A 15784-nucleotide genomic window follows, 5' to 3' on the forward strand; every position below is an offset into this window, starting at 1 on the left:
ACACAAAGGATAATGCAGTAACTCACAAAGTAAACATCTTAGGACAAAAAGTATGATCAAATCCACAGACATTAAGGGGGGAAAAAAGGGCCTGACAGCTGAACTTGGTGGTGCACACCTTTGATCCAACACTTCAGTTCAGACCTGTCCTACACAGTGAGTTCTAGGCCAGTCAGGGCTACACAGTATCCTGCATGGGGAGGAGGTCTGACAGTCTGACATATATAACCACCTAAGTCTGTGGATGTAACTGAGTATGAAATAACAAGTCAAGAATACATAAAGGCACTTGGTTTGCATAGAAGCAGATGTCTTAGGGGAGCACTTAGGTTAATTTAGAAACCAGACATGGCATAAACCTGTAATTCCAGCATTCAAGAGGCTAAGGCTAATTTTTAAGCACTTTCCCATTTTGAAAGAAAAAAGGAATAAGTAAAATTTTATTTATAAGACAGCTATTTATAAAAACAAACTGCATCCAAAACCTAAACAAGAAATCAGTATATACCACTCACGTATACACTCAAAATTCTTGCCCATGTACATCAGTACATCAGTTTATTACATCAGTAATAAACTGGAAATAACTAAATAATTAACAGATGTAGAAACTGTTCTACTCTTTTTAGTCCTAGGGACTAAAGATGGCTCAGTGGTTAACAGCACTGATCATTTTTGCAAAGGTCCTAGGTTCTATTCTCAGCAACCACATGGTGGTTCACAAATCCTTAACTCCAGCTCCAGAGGACCTGCTATGATCTTCTGGCCTGTTCAGGCATACACATGCATGCACACATATATTTTCCTTGAAAGGTCTACTTTAGGTGATATACCCCACTCGGCACTCAGGAGGCAGAGGCAAGCAGATCTGAGATTGAGGCTACCTTGCTCTATATAGTGCAGTCCAGGACAGTCAGGGCTACAAAGAGAAACCCTGTCTCAAAAAGCCAAAACACAAAAACAAAAAAAATATACTTTACAAAAAAACCCAGTAGGGTTGGAATGTAGTTCAGTTGATGGAACACTTGCCTAGTATGACAAAATCCTACAGGTACCTATCTGTACCCCATAAACAGAATGTGGTATTGTATAACTGTACTCTGTACAACTCTGTACAACAGTAGAACACTTGAAACAAAGGAGGGAAGACCAAAAGTTCAAGGTCACTCTGCCTCAGCCATAAAGGGATTGGGGGGGCACAAAAGCAAACTGTACCTATCAAAGATTTAAAGTGGTAACACTTTAAAAATATTAAGCTATTTCATTCCATTAAGCTATTACATTCCACGAACCCTGCAAGATGCTTAAGAAAAAATTCTAAGAATGTTTAAGGAGTTTTCTAGAAGTCTATCAAAAACAGACAGACATAAGTACAATTAATAATATAGAGTACACTAATGAAGTATGACAATAACACTACAGAACAGGGGAAACTAAGGGTTCAAGAAAAACTTAACTGGCATTTTAGCCATACATGGTGACACACATGCTTCAAAAATAGAGGCTAGATATTTTGAAATTCAATACCAGCCTTGGCTATTCATTAAGTTCAAAGTCATTATAGTCTACTTGAGACCCTATGTTTAAAAAAAAAAAAAAGATAATATTTTAGGGTGTTTCATTTCTTTTATTCAAAATAGAATTTCATTTCCCTGTCCTAGCAGATCTTAATCTCCTAGTTCTGACGATTTTTTTCTTGCTTATCCCAACTTCTTGGGTGCTGAGATAATATGCATGTGCTCCCAAATTTGGACTAAAGAGGTAAAAAAGGAAAGGACTGGAAGGATTGAGGTGGCACAGATCTTTAATCCCAGCTCTCAGGAGGGAGAGACGGGGGATCTCTATGACTTCGAAGCCTGCCTGGTCTACATAGATTTCCAGACCAGCCAGAGCTATGTCTCCACAAAAACAAACAAAAGGAAAGAAAGGGTTGAGAGCAGTAAGATGAATCTGTAGGTAAAGCAATGTCTAGCAATCTGAACGAACTCAATCCTGTGGGAACAGAGAGCCAACTCCTGCAAACTGTCCCTTGATCATCAACCCTCACCTCCCAAGACTAAATTCATTTTTAAATAAGGGAAAGGGCTACTCAGGGTAAGCCACATGGTGAAAATAGAGAACTGACTCACACAAGTTGTCCCCCAATCACAATCTGTTTTCACTGCCTTGGCATTGGAACACACTAACAAAGAATGGGCGTAAGGGCGTGGTCCGGGTCTTACAGCTCAACTAAAGGGCAAGCAGTTCAGTACTACTCAACCTTCCAAATACAAGGTCTTGGTCTTAAGTTTATACAGGAATAAAAGTATAAATCTGAGCCTTGACAATAAATAAGACAGGAAAGAGGCTAGAACAGTATAAATGTTATGACTATGAAGTAGGAAGCAGAGAAATTAAAGGGAAATGACAGTCTATTTTTATATTTCAAGTATTTATTTTTGAGACAAGAACCCAGCTGGCCTGGAACTTGCTCTGTAGACCAGGCTAGACTTGAACTGACAGAAATCTGCAAAGCTGTCTCTCAAAAGCTGAAGTAAAGGCATCCCCCACCATACCTGGCCTTTTTTCAAATTGTTACTCACATATACAGGTGTGTGTCCAAGTAGCCCACTCGAGTGAGGAGACCAGTGTGGCCAGAAGAGGATAGTGAATACCCTAGAGCTGCAGTTACAGGTGGTTAGGACGAGCTCAAAGTGAGCACTAGAACCAATCCTGAGTCCTCTGCAAAAGCTGTACCTAGTCTTAACAGCAGAAATGTAAATGCAACTAGCAGTCAATATCAGGTGTATTCCTCTACAGAGTTCCACTTATCCATTTACTTATTTACTTATTTGCTAGAGGACGGATGCATATATGACATGGCACAAGCGTGTAGGGATCAGAAAACAATTTGCAGGAGTGAGTTCTCTTCCTAATATGTGGATCCTGGGCATTAGTGGTCAGGATTGGTAGTAAGTGCCTTTTCTGCTGAGCCTTCCTGCCAGCTCCCCACTCCACCTTGTTTTTTGAGCCAGGGTCTCTCGGTGAACCTGGAGCTTGCAATTTCAACTGGACTAGCTAATCGGCAAGCCCTAGGTATTCTACCTGTCTATACCTCTGTCCCCAGTGCTGGGGTTACAGAGGCATTCCACTGTACCTGGCTTTTACATGAGTGCTTGAGATCAGAACTCAACTCCCCACACTTGAGCAGCCAGCACTGTAGCCACTGAGCCACCTCCTCAGCCCGAGATCTATAATGCAAAGATGGGATACAGCTAAGTGAAATAAAGTCAGTTACAATAGCACCAGTTACATATAGTAAAAGTAGTCGGGGTTGGGGATTTAGCTCAGTGGTAGAGCACTTGCCTAGGAAGCGCAAGGCCCTGAGTTCGGTCCCCAGCTCCGAAAAAAAGAACCAAAAAAAAAAAAGTAGTCAAACGCAAAACAGAAAACGGTGACTGTCTGGGATGGGGTAAGAGATGGTAGAATATTACTGAGCACAGATTTTTCTTCAGTTTTACAGAAGAAAAGTTCTGGAGAAAATAGTAGAAATGGTTGTACAACAATGTAACACCACTTAAGAATACAGATAAAAGTGATTAAGCCAGCAAGCTTTTATTTAGTGCTTTATCAGGGCTGGAGGGTAGTACTGGATCAAACTCAGAGCTTTCTACATGCTCCAGATGATAAACTTTGCTATGTGCATTTTACCATAGTTTTTAAAGAGTAAATCCACATAGTAGTAACTATCAAATGTATATAAAGAAGTCTTAGTCAGAAGTTATCTCCAAAAACAAAACAAAAGGCAGGCAAGAAGGAGGGGAGGGAATGGAGACCATTTTCACACAGTTTTTCTGAAACTAAAAACTCTCCTAAAAGAGCTCAACACTGCCAGGCAACAGAGGAAGCTGCCTTTAATCCCAGACATTGGAGGCCTCTGCAGGCAAATCTCTCATCTACAGAGTGAGCACCAGGTTAGCCAGAGCTACACAGAGAAAAGCCAAAAAACAAATAAATAAAAATTTAAAAAAAGATTAACACCTTGAGGCCTGTATATCCCTGCGCATTATTCTGTTTGGCCATCTGCCCTAGATGTTCCCACATGACCACAAAGCTCTTAACTTAAAAGAATAGGTAAACTCAACATATGCAGTCATGAAGGAGCTAAGGAAATAAGCTCTGAGTAGAACACAAACATTAGCACCTGAGTTCAAATCTCCAAAGCCCATGTAAAATGCAGTAACCCTCGAGTCCCTATGGTGAGATGAAAAGCAGAGACAGGAAAATCCCCCAGAAACTTCTGAGCCAACTAGCTTCCAATACAATGAGAACAAAAAAGACATCCTGTTTCAAACAAGATGGAATGGCGGAGACCAACACCTGAGTCTGTCTGTCATCACTGTGTATGTCTCCTCCTATGTGAGACCCTGGCTCACAAAATAAAAAAATGCAGCTAGAATCGATGTTAAAAACCTCAGAGAAGCCAGGATTTAAAATCTAATTATAAAGCCTACATTCTTAATTACTAAACTTACTATGTCACATTTCAAGAATCAAGAATCTATGCTTCCTGGCAAGTTTAAATTCTTACATAAAGAGGTAGTAAGTACCTAATATTAATATGTTACTCTTCACACTGTTTTTAATATTGGGCCTTTATAGTATTATTATAAAAAGAATATTCTTGTGGAATGTTTACATATTGTGTTTGAAATTGACAAAATGTTTAAGTTCACCATTAACTAGCTCTGAGTCAAAGACCAACAACCAAACTCCTTGGGTCTCAAATTTCAGTCTTACAGGTAAGGAATTAATTATGGTAGCTTTGGACTCCTAAAAAAGAAAAAAAAATAAATAAATTTTCACTATTTCTAAGACTGCCTGCACTGTACTCAGTCCTGACCTAGCATTGCTGCCTTGTTATCTACCCTTTATTTACTACTCTACCATTCTAGTAATGTTAAATCTTTGAGGAGTTGAGAGCAGGATGCTCAATATGTTCACAGAAAATAAAAACATACTTTACAAAGGAAATATTTGCCAGAGATCAAAGCCTCTCTTTTGCAGTGCTGAGGATAGAATCTAGAGCCCACAAGCTAAACAAGCTTTCAAGCCTGAACACATGTCCAACCTCACAAAGTCCTCTTCAGAGTAAAGTTAAAACCTGTGGTAGTGGAGCATGTGTTTAGTTCTGGCACTTGGGGGGAGAATCAGGCAGATTTCTTTTAATTCTGGGCCAGCCTGCTCTACATAGTGAATTTCAGAACAGCCAGGGATATGAGAGACCCTGACTCAAAAAAAAAAGGGGGGAGGGGGATGTTGGGGATTTAGCTCAGTGGGCTTGCCTAGAAATCGCAAGGCCCTGGGTTCGGTCCTCAGCTACGAAAAAAAGAAAGAAAGGGGAAAAAAAAGGTAAAGTAGAAATGCAATCCAGGAACTGAGAACGGGACCCCCGTTGAAGGACTCAGAGAAAGGTCTGAAAGATCTTGAAGGGGCTTGAGACCCCATATGAACAACAATGCCAACCAACCACAGCTTCCAGGGACTAAGCCACTACCCAAAGACTATACATGGACTGACCCTGGACTCCAACTGCATAGGTAGCAATGAATAGCCTAGTAAGGGCACCAGTGGAAGGGGAAGCCCTTAGTCTTGCCAAGACTGAACCCCCAGTGAACGGGATTGTTGTGGGGAGGGCGGTAATGGAAGGAGGATGGGGATGGGAACACCCATATAGAAGGGGAGGAGGAAGGGTTAGGGGGATGTTGACCTGGAAACTGAGAAAGGGAATTACAATTGAAATGTAAATAAGAAATACTTAATTTAGTAAGGAGAGTAGAAAATTTAGTAATTTAGTAGAAAAAAAGAAATTCAATCCAACAATCACTTGTACACACGTTTGTTTTTAAACCAGTATGTAAGTCTGCTATATCTAATCCACTTCAGAACCCCATAAGCACACTAAGTAATCCTCACAAAACAGAAGCTTACATAACTGGAAAAAAATTCTATTAGAGAATATTACAAGTTCTCAGAAAACTATAAGAAATCATTGTAAAATCATAATAGGTATCCTGAGCATAAATATAAATCATATGATATACACTGATTTAATTTATATCACTGAACTTCAAATATAAAAATACTTTATGTTGAAGTTCAAGTAAATATTTATAAGTGCCATGCAATGAGATTATACTAACATTAACTTGTGCTTAAATGCTTTAACAAGTAGTACAAAATATTACAAGTAATAAAAATGTAGGCTCAATTTTAATAATTAAAAGTATGCCTAGCCGGGCTAGAGAGATGGCTCAATGGTTAAGAGCACTGACTGTTCTTCCAGAGGTCCTGAGTTCAATGTCCAACAACCACATGGTGGTTCACAACCATCTGTAATGAGATCTAGTGTCCTCTTCTGGTGTGTCTGAAGACAGCTACAGTGTACCTATATATAATAAATAAATCTTTAAAAAAAAACAAAAACCTCTTTCGCTTTCAGACAGGGTTTGTGTTAACAACCCCAGTCATCCTGAAACTCCCCCTGTGTACCAGAGGAACCCTGACTCTTCCTCCTAAAGGGGTGCACCCACCACCCATCTATTTCTGGCTTTTGAGGCATGATCTATGTATCCCTGGCCACACTAAATGGAACTCAGAGATCTGCCTGCCTCTGCTTCTCCCGTGCTGGGATCAAAGTGTGCTCTGACAGGTCAGTTATCTTTACAAAGGCACTTAAAACAGGCAAAAAGGAAATCAAGTTGTAAGACCCACCAAAACACTACCAAATGAATTAAACCTGTATGACACGGTGAATTAATGACTTGACCAACTACTCAAAAGCTCATATTTAGGGTTGGGGATTTAGCTCAGCGGTAGAGCGCTTGCCTAGCGAGCGCAAGGCCCTGGGTTCGGTCCCCAGCTCCGAAAAAAAAAAAAAAAAAGCTCATATTTACGCACTTAAAAGGGAAATATGTAGACTGCACTATGGGTTCTTCACTCAGGTGAAATCAACACAACCTATCTAGGGAAATGAAATAAAATACTGGTGAGGATAAAGCTAACTGTTGGCTGTGGTTTTTTACAATATTAAATTTTATCTGATCTTTTCCAAAATATTCTTTGCAACTTACTTCCTTGAACTGAATTCCCTGCTAGGTTTTTAAGGCACCATTCTTGAACTCATATTTCCTATTTCCTTCCTGAGAACCATTGACAATGTTTTTAACCAGAGGAGGAGCTTTTATCCGATTTGCACACTTGGGTGTAGAGGTCAAAGAGAAACCTTCTAGCATGTGGGTCTGAATCTGAACTCGGTCATCAGGCTCCTCAGCCATCAATTAAATAGTAGAACAGTAAATGGAGCTGGCCACTCAGCCCATCAGTTAAATAGTAGAATAGTAATAATATGTACTACTAGAGTCATACAAATGCCGATAATCTTCAACTTAAACACCAAATGCCATGGTGAAAAGTCAGACCACACAAAGCAAAGAGGGTATATCAATTTTCAGGGCAGTAACTTGACACTTTTAGATAAAAGAAAGCATGAGAGGTCTAAAGACCCATACAACCTTATTATAGAATACATGTTGTAGGTTGTTAACAACATAAGAATATACAACGACCCCAAACTAAGTTTGCTTATTAAAGAAAAAGTTTAAATAAATCACCATTAAAAATGTGAATACTGTCATTCATATTGTTTCTGCATTGTTTCACAAAAATACAAAGTCATCCTTCCATTCAGAGTTTTGGCAAATGAATACAGAGGTCAGAGTTCATGCTACGTAAGACAGATCCCTACGTATTTCTTAGTATGCTCACTAACGCTGCTAACATTGTCACTTCAATTTTAAGTGACTTTCTTCATGTCTACTTGGAACGATGGATAATTGTCTGCAAGCTTGGGGGCACAATAAAGCTGGAGAGCTACAAGATTTCTAACAATTTCTCATATGCTTAAAATGACGAATTTTAAAAATCATTAATGACATTATCAGAGTACCAAGCAAGCATAATAGGAAAACTGTGAACCTTGAAAAAAATAATTACTTTCAGAATTGTTAAGTTCAATCATAGAAAAACTGGCATTTTTGTCGATTTAGCACTTTTATAGCAGAGTAAAATTATTACTTTCAATATTTCACATAAATAAATCTGGTAAGCATTAATATGCTTAAAATTTGCAGGACTTACAGGCAGTCAGAGTTTTATTTTTTAAATATGCTATTTCCTGATATATTTTGTGACAGAAAAATAAACCTAACTCAATAATGAGCTACAACAATGTGTATCTGATGAAATCCCTTGGTTTTAATAGGCCTCTTTTTAAAAGTAAGACTCAAGTTAACTATGAGGGACATCATAATGAAGTTTCACAGTACAACACTAGTCACAGAGGCATTACCCTAGGAGAGCCTCTCTGATACGGGTGAACAGTATTTTGAAATAAGCTACTCACACACTCCCATTATTCTTCCTATTTCAAATCATTTAATTAACAAACAACTTGCCTTTGACTAGACAAAAAGCTTTAAATATCAGTGAGGAGGCCTAGTTACTTACTGGCTGGGTACGTAGAAAAGAGATGACTATCTAATTTGGAATTATTTTTTTATCTATAGTGAAAATTGTTTCAACACCCCTTCCCAATTCAAGAATGCCCATTATGTCTCCATAGATCCCCCAGCACTGTACCGTAAGGGAGCAACTGAAAGTCTTCTCGTCTATACCTAAAGACTGTGAAGGCTCCTTCCCCAAGGAAAAGACAGCAAAGGCCTGGCAGGCAATATCCCCAGTACCCCTGAAAGCGTGGGCCTGTGAGGTGCGCTGCTGCCGGGGATCTAGTTACTACCTTTCCCCTTCCCCCAACCCACTTCCCGGGTTTTCTCGGCCTGTTCCTTCCCCACCGTACAGTCACACTTCCAGATGTTGTTGCCGCCGCCTCGGGGCTCTCTCTAGAGCTCACGTGCCCGGGACGAGTGCTTCGGCATCTGCCCCCCAAACCCTGTTCCTCCCCAGGCCGGCCGGCCGCCCGCGAGACCGCCTATCCCAGGGCCCGGGGAGGGGAGGGAAAGGCGGCGGGAGGAGGAGGGGAGACCGCCGCTTCCCCATAGGCAGAAAGGCGGCCGCAGCGAGGCCGGCTGGGACCGCCGGGGTCGCGGAAGGAAGGGCCCTGCCGCCCTGGGCTGAGATGGGGGTGTCCGGTAGCTCATTCCTGACCTCCTCGCTCTTCAGCACCTCCTTGAACTCCCGCTTGATTCGCTGCACCGCGATGTTGGCCATGTCTCTGCCCGCAGCTGATTCGTACCCGCCTCCTCCGCCACCGCTACGACCACCGCCACCGCTGCCACCTCTTCCTCCACCGCCTCCTCCCTCAGTGATTCAGACCCGAGCACACGAACGCTGCCACTGCCACCCTTGCCGTCGCGTTCCCCCTCAGTGTAGAATCACCTCCGCGCCCGGCCACCAAAATGGCGCCGGGTCCGCGCATGCGCACCACGCTGACCCGGGCGGGCGGCGCAGCCGCTCCAGTGGTAGCCCCATACGTCTCAGCAGCGAGCCCGCGCCGCGCGTCTCAGCCGGGGCTTCGGCCGCGTGGCTCCGCCCTGCCGGCGGCTGGGGCCAGGAGGGTGCGGTTTCTGTGCCGGTCCGCGGGGTTTGGGCCTGCGGGGTCCTCCCCTGCCCCTCGGCCCCCTTTACGGTGAGGCCTCCAGTCCCTAGCCACGGACCCGAGGTGGGAGCCCCGCCTGGCGGGTTCCCGGGGCCCCAGCCGGGCTGAGCCTCGCTCTAACTCGGCCAGACCCAGAACCCACGGGCTAGAGGTGCCTCCCTGTGTCTAGCGGAGGAAAAAACTATGCAGGAACTGGGTCCTGCCCAGCGTCCGTTGGTAAACCCCCGGGATATCCACTGCCGTAGCTTTTGTTCTGGAACCATGATAACGCAACTATTATTCGGTCATCTCAGGTATTACAGATTTTTAAGGTTGTGTAATGGTTGCGTCCCACGGGTTGTAATTGATACAGGTGTTGCCGGGGACAGGCCTGTGATGAGTTTAAAAGCCAGAAGTTAAATCTTTGACCTGTTTAGATAGTCAATGCTGAGCTGTAGAACTAACATGTTTTTCAAACTTGAACGCACCTCGGAATCCCTGGAGAGCTGGTTAGATTACTAGGACCTATCCCTAGAGTCTGGATGGGGCTAAGAATTTGCATTGCGAGCAAACTCCCTGCTGCCTGTTTTTCAGCGACCACGCTGTGAGAATGGCTGAATTAAGCATGTGAAAGTCTGTATAATTTATAGTGACAGTTGGAGAAATAGAAGGCCGAAAGAACTTTAGACCTACAAAGGTTTTTGGCGCTCGTAGATGTCAATAAGCAGTGAGTGAATATAATTGAGTGGAGAAAAGATGACCGAGTAAAATGTTTTAATTGAGCAACAACGTTGAGAGGCTATTTGAAAGTGGTTAGTAGAGTTTAAAACAAATAACGGAATGTAGATGCTGAGGAATACTTTTGAAAATAACATTGTGAAATAATGAAGGTATTATTTTAGGAGTATGTTTCATGTATTCACCTAATCAATCAGTTCAGTATTCCATCATAAGACTAATACGAGCTGAATGTAGTGGTATAGGCTTGTAATCCTAGATTGGGAGACAGAAGCAGGAGGATCATGAGTTCGAGAGAAACCAGTCTAAGAGTGCTCCCACTTCTCTCCTATATCCGTTGCCAGCTGCGGTTCCCTCGTCTGTGAAATGAGGAGGTTGTTTAAACTTAAGAGTTCAAAATTCTGAAACATCTCAAAGCCTTTCCCTGAGTAGACAGACATAAATTATAAAAGATCTTATAGCAGAGCCCTCTAGTGGTTATAAGGACCGTCAACTATATACTGAACAACTGAACACTACAAAGGATTTTTGCTATGATATAAATCTAGAAATGTTGTAGGTATCTATGCCAATACAACCTAAAACACTTTCTATCCCACTCTGTCCAACCTCAAGAAACAACGACACTCAGACAGGGGCTACTAGTTATAAAGGTCCGGTGATTTCTTTGAAAGAAAGGATTCTTTTCTGTGCTGAAGCTTGAACCCAGGGCCTGTGCGAGCCAAGTATGTGAACTATGACTGCCCTATAGTTCAGCCAAGTTGAATGGGTGTGTGTGTTTATGTGTACATACAACCTAGGCTGACCACAAACTGAAACCTTGTCTGACTCAGCTTCCCCAGTGCTCAGTCTACAGACAGACTCCTCCACACCAGACCAAAGTTTGTGAATTTTTTTAATGCAAGTAATTATTTAACTACAATGCCACTTTTCAAATTCATTCTATTAACATTCTAGGGAACCAGAGAATGTAACTAGTGATGTCTGAATAGTTTCCTGAGTAGTGCTGTAACAATGTTAATGTCTTGGTCTTGGCAAAGCCCCATAATTTTCAACCTTCACATTAAAGAAGGTGAGTAAAGAGTGTATTTAAATCTCTGCTATCTTTGCAGCTTATCTGTAAATCATAATTCTAAACTGACTTACTCCCTTAACCCCAGCTTCTTGGCAAGTTTGAGGTAGCCTAGAGAAAAACTTCTGGTCAAGAGAATGGAATCTGTAGTCTGGGTTGGAGACCTGACATTCCAGCTGGGCTGGTTCAGTAACTGGCAAAGGGACCACCTTAAGCCATACTAGAGAGATAGGTGGAATAATTAGTTCTTTAATGAGATACTGTACTTTTCCATCCCAGAATCTCCACCCCTTGTGCAGTATCTTAGGAGCTGAGTGGCAGCTCTGCTTGTAAGTCTGCCGACTGTCCAAATATGACTTTTCTTCTTTCCATTTGCTTAATGCATTGCTTTTCCTTGATACACGTTCTCTTTCTCCCAATACTTTGGGCCTCCTCACTCTTTCTGTAAGGCTTGCCACAGATGGCTGCTTGTTCTCCATGTGTCTGACCTCCATGTCACCTTAAATGGCTCCCTGCCCCCTTATCTCCTGATAGGTGCTGAAATCTAGAGCTTGCCTGCCCTGGGGTTTTTCTTTTCTTTTTGTTTTTGAGACAGGGTCTCAATGTAGCTTTGGCAGGCCCAGAGCTCATGGTAGGCCAGGCTGGCCTCAGAAAAGATTCACCTGCCTCTGCCTCCTGAATACTGGCGACATTAAACACACACCTCTTGTTTGTTTGGTTGGTTGGTTTTAGTTTGGGTTTGGGGGTGGTTTTTGTTTTGTTTTGTTTCTTTTTTTCTTTTTTTCTTTTTTTGCTTTTTGAGACAGGGTTTTTCTGTGTAGCCTTGGCTGCCCTGAAACTCACTCTGTAGACCAGGCTGAACTCAAGAGATTCACCTGTCTCTGCCTTTCAGGTTCTAGGAGTAAAGGCAGACCCCAGAAGGTGACCCCAATAATAGCAAGTTCTTCACTCAAAAGATTTTTTTTAATTATTCCAAAAGAAAGAATTAGGGAGTCAATTCTCTACTTTTTACCATATGAGTCAAAGGATCAAATTCAGGTCATCAGGCTTGGCAGTGTTAGAAATAAATTCAGGGTTGAAAGAAAAAAAAGAGCCCTCTATTTAAACTGAGGAGTCTGAAAAAGGCAAACCTTCCCCTTGATCAACAAGATATACTCAGAAGCATGAACACAGTGAGATAGGAAGTGCATTTGGTAGTGCCTGTGTCTTTTCCTCATTGGCTGGCTGGGGTCACCTCACAGTATTAATTAGTATGAAAGGAATTGGTGCAAAGGAAGTGAAGGAAAGGGGTCACTACCCTAGGCCATCAAGTGTGCAAGTACCTTTGTGCAAACAGAGGAAGGATTGCAACATTTGCATAAAAACTTACAAGGTTGGAGAGGGGAAAAAACACTCAAATTCCTTGTTGTAAACTTAGATTTTTATAGTATTGAATAGGAAAAAGACTCATATTTACTACAGCCACAAGCAACTTTACCCACTGTACCATCTCACCAGCCCCTAGATCTGGTAAACTACTTCCTCTAGCAGCACCTTCAAAAGTTTCTATCAACTCATCCATAATGCCATGAAATTATGAACCCATCATTGGGTCAATATATTGATTAAATCAGAGCCCTCATGATCCAACTACCACTCAATGATTAGATCCCCTAGTTGAGTCTTCAAAACATGAATGTTTTCAGGGAGGAACTTCATATCCAAGCTATAATAAAAACTATGTAATACAGGCATGAACTTTTTGCAACCTACTTTTAATAAGGGTACAACCTCTCTAACCCACTATCCAGAAGAGCTAGTGGAAGAAAAAAGTTATTAGGATATGGGGAAGTGACCTGTTTAACAACAGTTCTTTGGGGAGTGAGCTCTATCTTCTTCGGCAGCAGTGCAGTCCCATAGCAAATACCTAATGAGACTCAGTAGCTACAGACCAGCCTCTGGGCAGGCACCAGGCTCAAACCAGCATCTATAGTTCATGAAGAAAATGCAAGACTCACCAACCGGCCTGAGGTGAGACTGCTGGAGCAGCAAGCTGCCACAGGAATCTCACAGTTTCTCTTAATGGCTGCCTTAGCACAAGTTGAGCTCAACGCCATGTAAGGAAAACCAATACATGAGTGTTGTTAGCAAAGAATAATGAGGCAGAGCAAACCAAAGCAATGCTCAGTGCTTGTCCCCCACTGTCAGGGGATGGGGGAGTCATATACTTCTTCCTTCATCATGGGTCCTTTCACCTGTCCATTATAGTAAAACATCTTTTCACCTGTGTGCCTTTCACCTGTGTGCCCCAGCAAACCATCATTTGACATAACTGACTTTCCATACCAGAAGCTTCCACTTCAATGTAATACAATCCATACTTTATTAATATATTACTATTTACTTGGTAGGAAAGATTGAGTTTGTATATAGATAATGCTTGTGAATAGTACTGGAAAAACATGGAAGAAAGTAAACAATGGGAGCTGGAGAGATGGCTCAGAGGTTAAGAGCACTGGCTGCTCTTCCAGAGGTCCTGAGTTCAATTCCCAGCAACTACAAAGTGACTCACAACCATCTGTAATGGGGTCTGGAGTCTTCTACAGGCCTGCAGGTGCACATGCAGGCAGAATGCTGTATGCATATTAAATAAATCTTTTTAAAAAAGAAGAAAGTAAACAATGGTAGCCGTCTTTGAGAAAGAAACAAGTATTTGGGGAAAGAAAAGTAGGTTGGGGCCTATCAGTGAGTGCTGAGCCTGATAATTGAGTTCTATCCCCAGAACTCACATGGTAGGGAAGAACTGACTCTTGCTATTTATCTGACTTCTACACGTGCCATTGGCATGCACACATGTGCACATAAACACACAAATGGAAAAGTCAATGAATGCTCACCATATGTCCTATTGTATTAGCATTTATTTTTGCTTATTTGAGGCAGGTCTCAATGTGCACTGCAAGCTGACCTCCAACTTGAGCTTCCTGCGTCAGCTTCCCAAGTACAGGGATTTAGGATCTGTAACTCCACTGGAGATTTGCCTGTTCTCCCGAGTACATGAGAAAGTGGCACTTCAACAAAATGGTAAAGCATTTGTGTGATTGAGCTGTGAAACTAAAATCCACTTTATTCTCAGGGCACAATTTTTGCTGTAAATAATGTATAGCATGCTATATTCATGCAGACTGGGTTAATTAGTAGATATTTAATCTAAAGGACACACATGATTGAAATATAGCTCCATGGTTTGGAACTTTCCTGGCATGTGCAGTTCCCTGGGTTTGATAACTAACATCACAAACAATTATTTGTTGAATTTATTCGACTTATAACTGAAAATTGTGATTTTTTTTTAGAGAATATTAGACACAGTGGTACACAGAACTGTAGTCTCAGCACCTGAGAGATTTTTAAAAAGCAGGAAACCCATCCTGGATTATTTGAGGGCCTATTTAAAAAAAAAAAAAAAAAAAGAAGGAAGGAAGAAAATGTATCTACCTACCCAGTGCTTCTGATGAAATTTAGTAAAAATTATGAATGTTTGATAGGCTGTAAAGAAATATACTAGCACTTGGAAGACCTCTGTAAATCAGGGAACCAATATTGAGAAACTGCCTTTGCTTTAGGAAAGCACCCGTTTAAGAATCACAACAGGAAAAAAAAAAAAAAGAATCACAACAGGGCTAATGGGCTGGGCATAATAGCACACACCTTTAGTCCTAACACCCAGGAGGCAGAGGCCAAGTCTGAGGCCAGCCTGTTCTACAAAGTGAGTTCAGAATAGCCTAGGCTGTTACACAAAGAAACTCTGTCTCAAAAAGCCAAAAATGAAAGGGAGAAAGGGAGGGAGGGAGGGAGGGAGGGAGGGAGGGAGGGAGGGAGGGAGGGAGGAAAAAAGGAAGGAAGGAAAAAGTAAAGCATGATGGTGCCCACCTTAAATCCCAGTGCTCTGGAAGCAGAGACAGGTGGATCTCTGTGTTGGAGGCCACCCTGATCTACCTAGCTCAATAGTGATGATGATATTTCAGAACCTTTGTTTGTGTAACTAATGAGGCCTTCACATTTCTCACTGGATCACCCTGCTGAGCATCCCGTTTGCCATTGCTGAGCTGGTTAATTCCTTTCACATCTCTAAAGCACAGAGCTTTGTTCTAGAGCCTCCAATCACTGAGAAGCCTCTAGGCTCACCTCACCCCAACATCCAGCACGAGAGAGAACTTACTGTTAATAAAGTTTACAACTACCAATTACCATCAGTCATTTAGAACACAAGTACTTCCTAAATACATAACTTTACTAAGTTAATCATGTTTGCTCTCACAGATTAACTCCCCAGCCCCACTTAGTCTGCTCTGTGCTCT

The 15784-nt window shown here is 42.0% G+C and overlaps 1 protein-coding gene across 5 annotated transcripts in view; it reads right to left on the reverse strand.

Annotated features, from left to right (window-relative positions):
- Window positions 1-15090, reverse strand: part of Ube2k (ubiquitin-conjugating enzyme E2K) — a 66145-nt gene extending 51055 nt beyond the window's left edge. The window contains exon 1 of one of the 5 annotated variants that reach the window (NM_001106006.1): window positions 9205-9479. In NM_001106006.1, the coding sequence (NP_001099476.1) occupies window positions 9205-9267 (63 nt within the window). In that variant the 5' untranslated portion in view covers window positions 9268-9479. Of the gene's footprint in view, window positions 1-9204 lie in introns of all 5 variants that reach the window. The other 4 variants (XM_039091716.2, XM_039091717.2, XM_063272925.1 and 1 more) reach the window with 4 other exon arrangements.
- Window positions 15091-15784: the final 694 nt, after the last annotated feature.

The sequence above is a fragment of the Rattus norvegicus genome, chromosome 14, assembly GCF_036323735.1.
Source record: "Rattus norvegicus strain BN/NHsdMcwi chromosome 14, GRCr8, whole genome shotgun sequence".
Classification (NCBI taxonomy): Eukaryota; Metazoa; Chordata; class Mammalia; order Rodentia; family Muridae; genus Rattus; species Rattus norvegicus.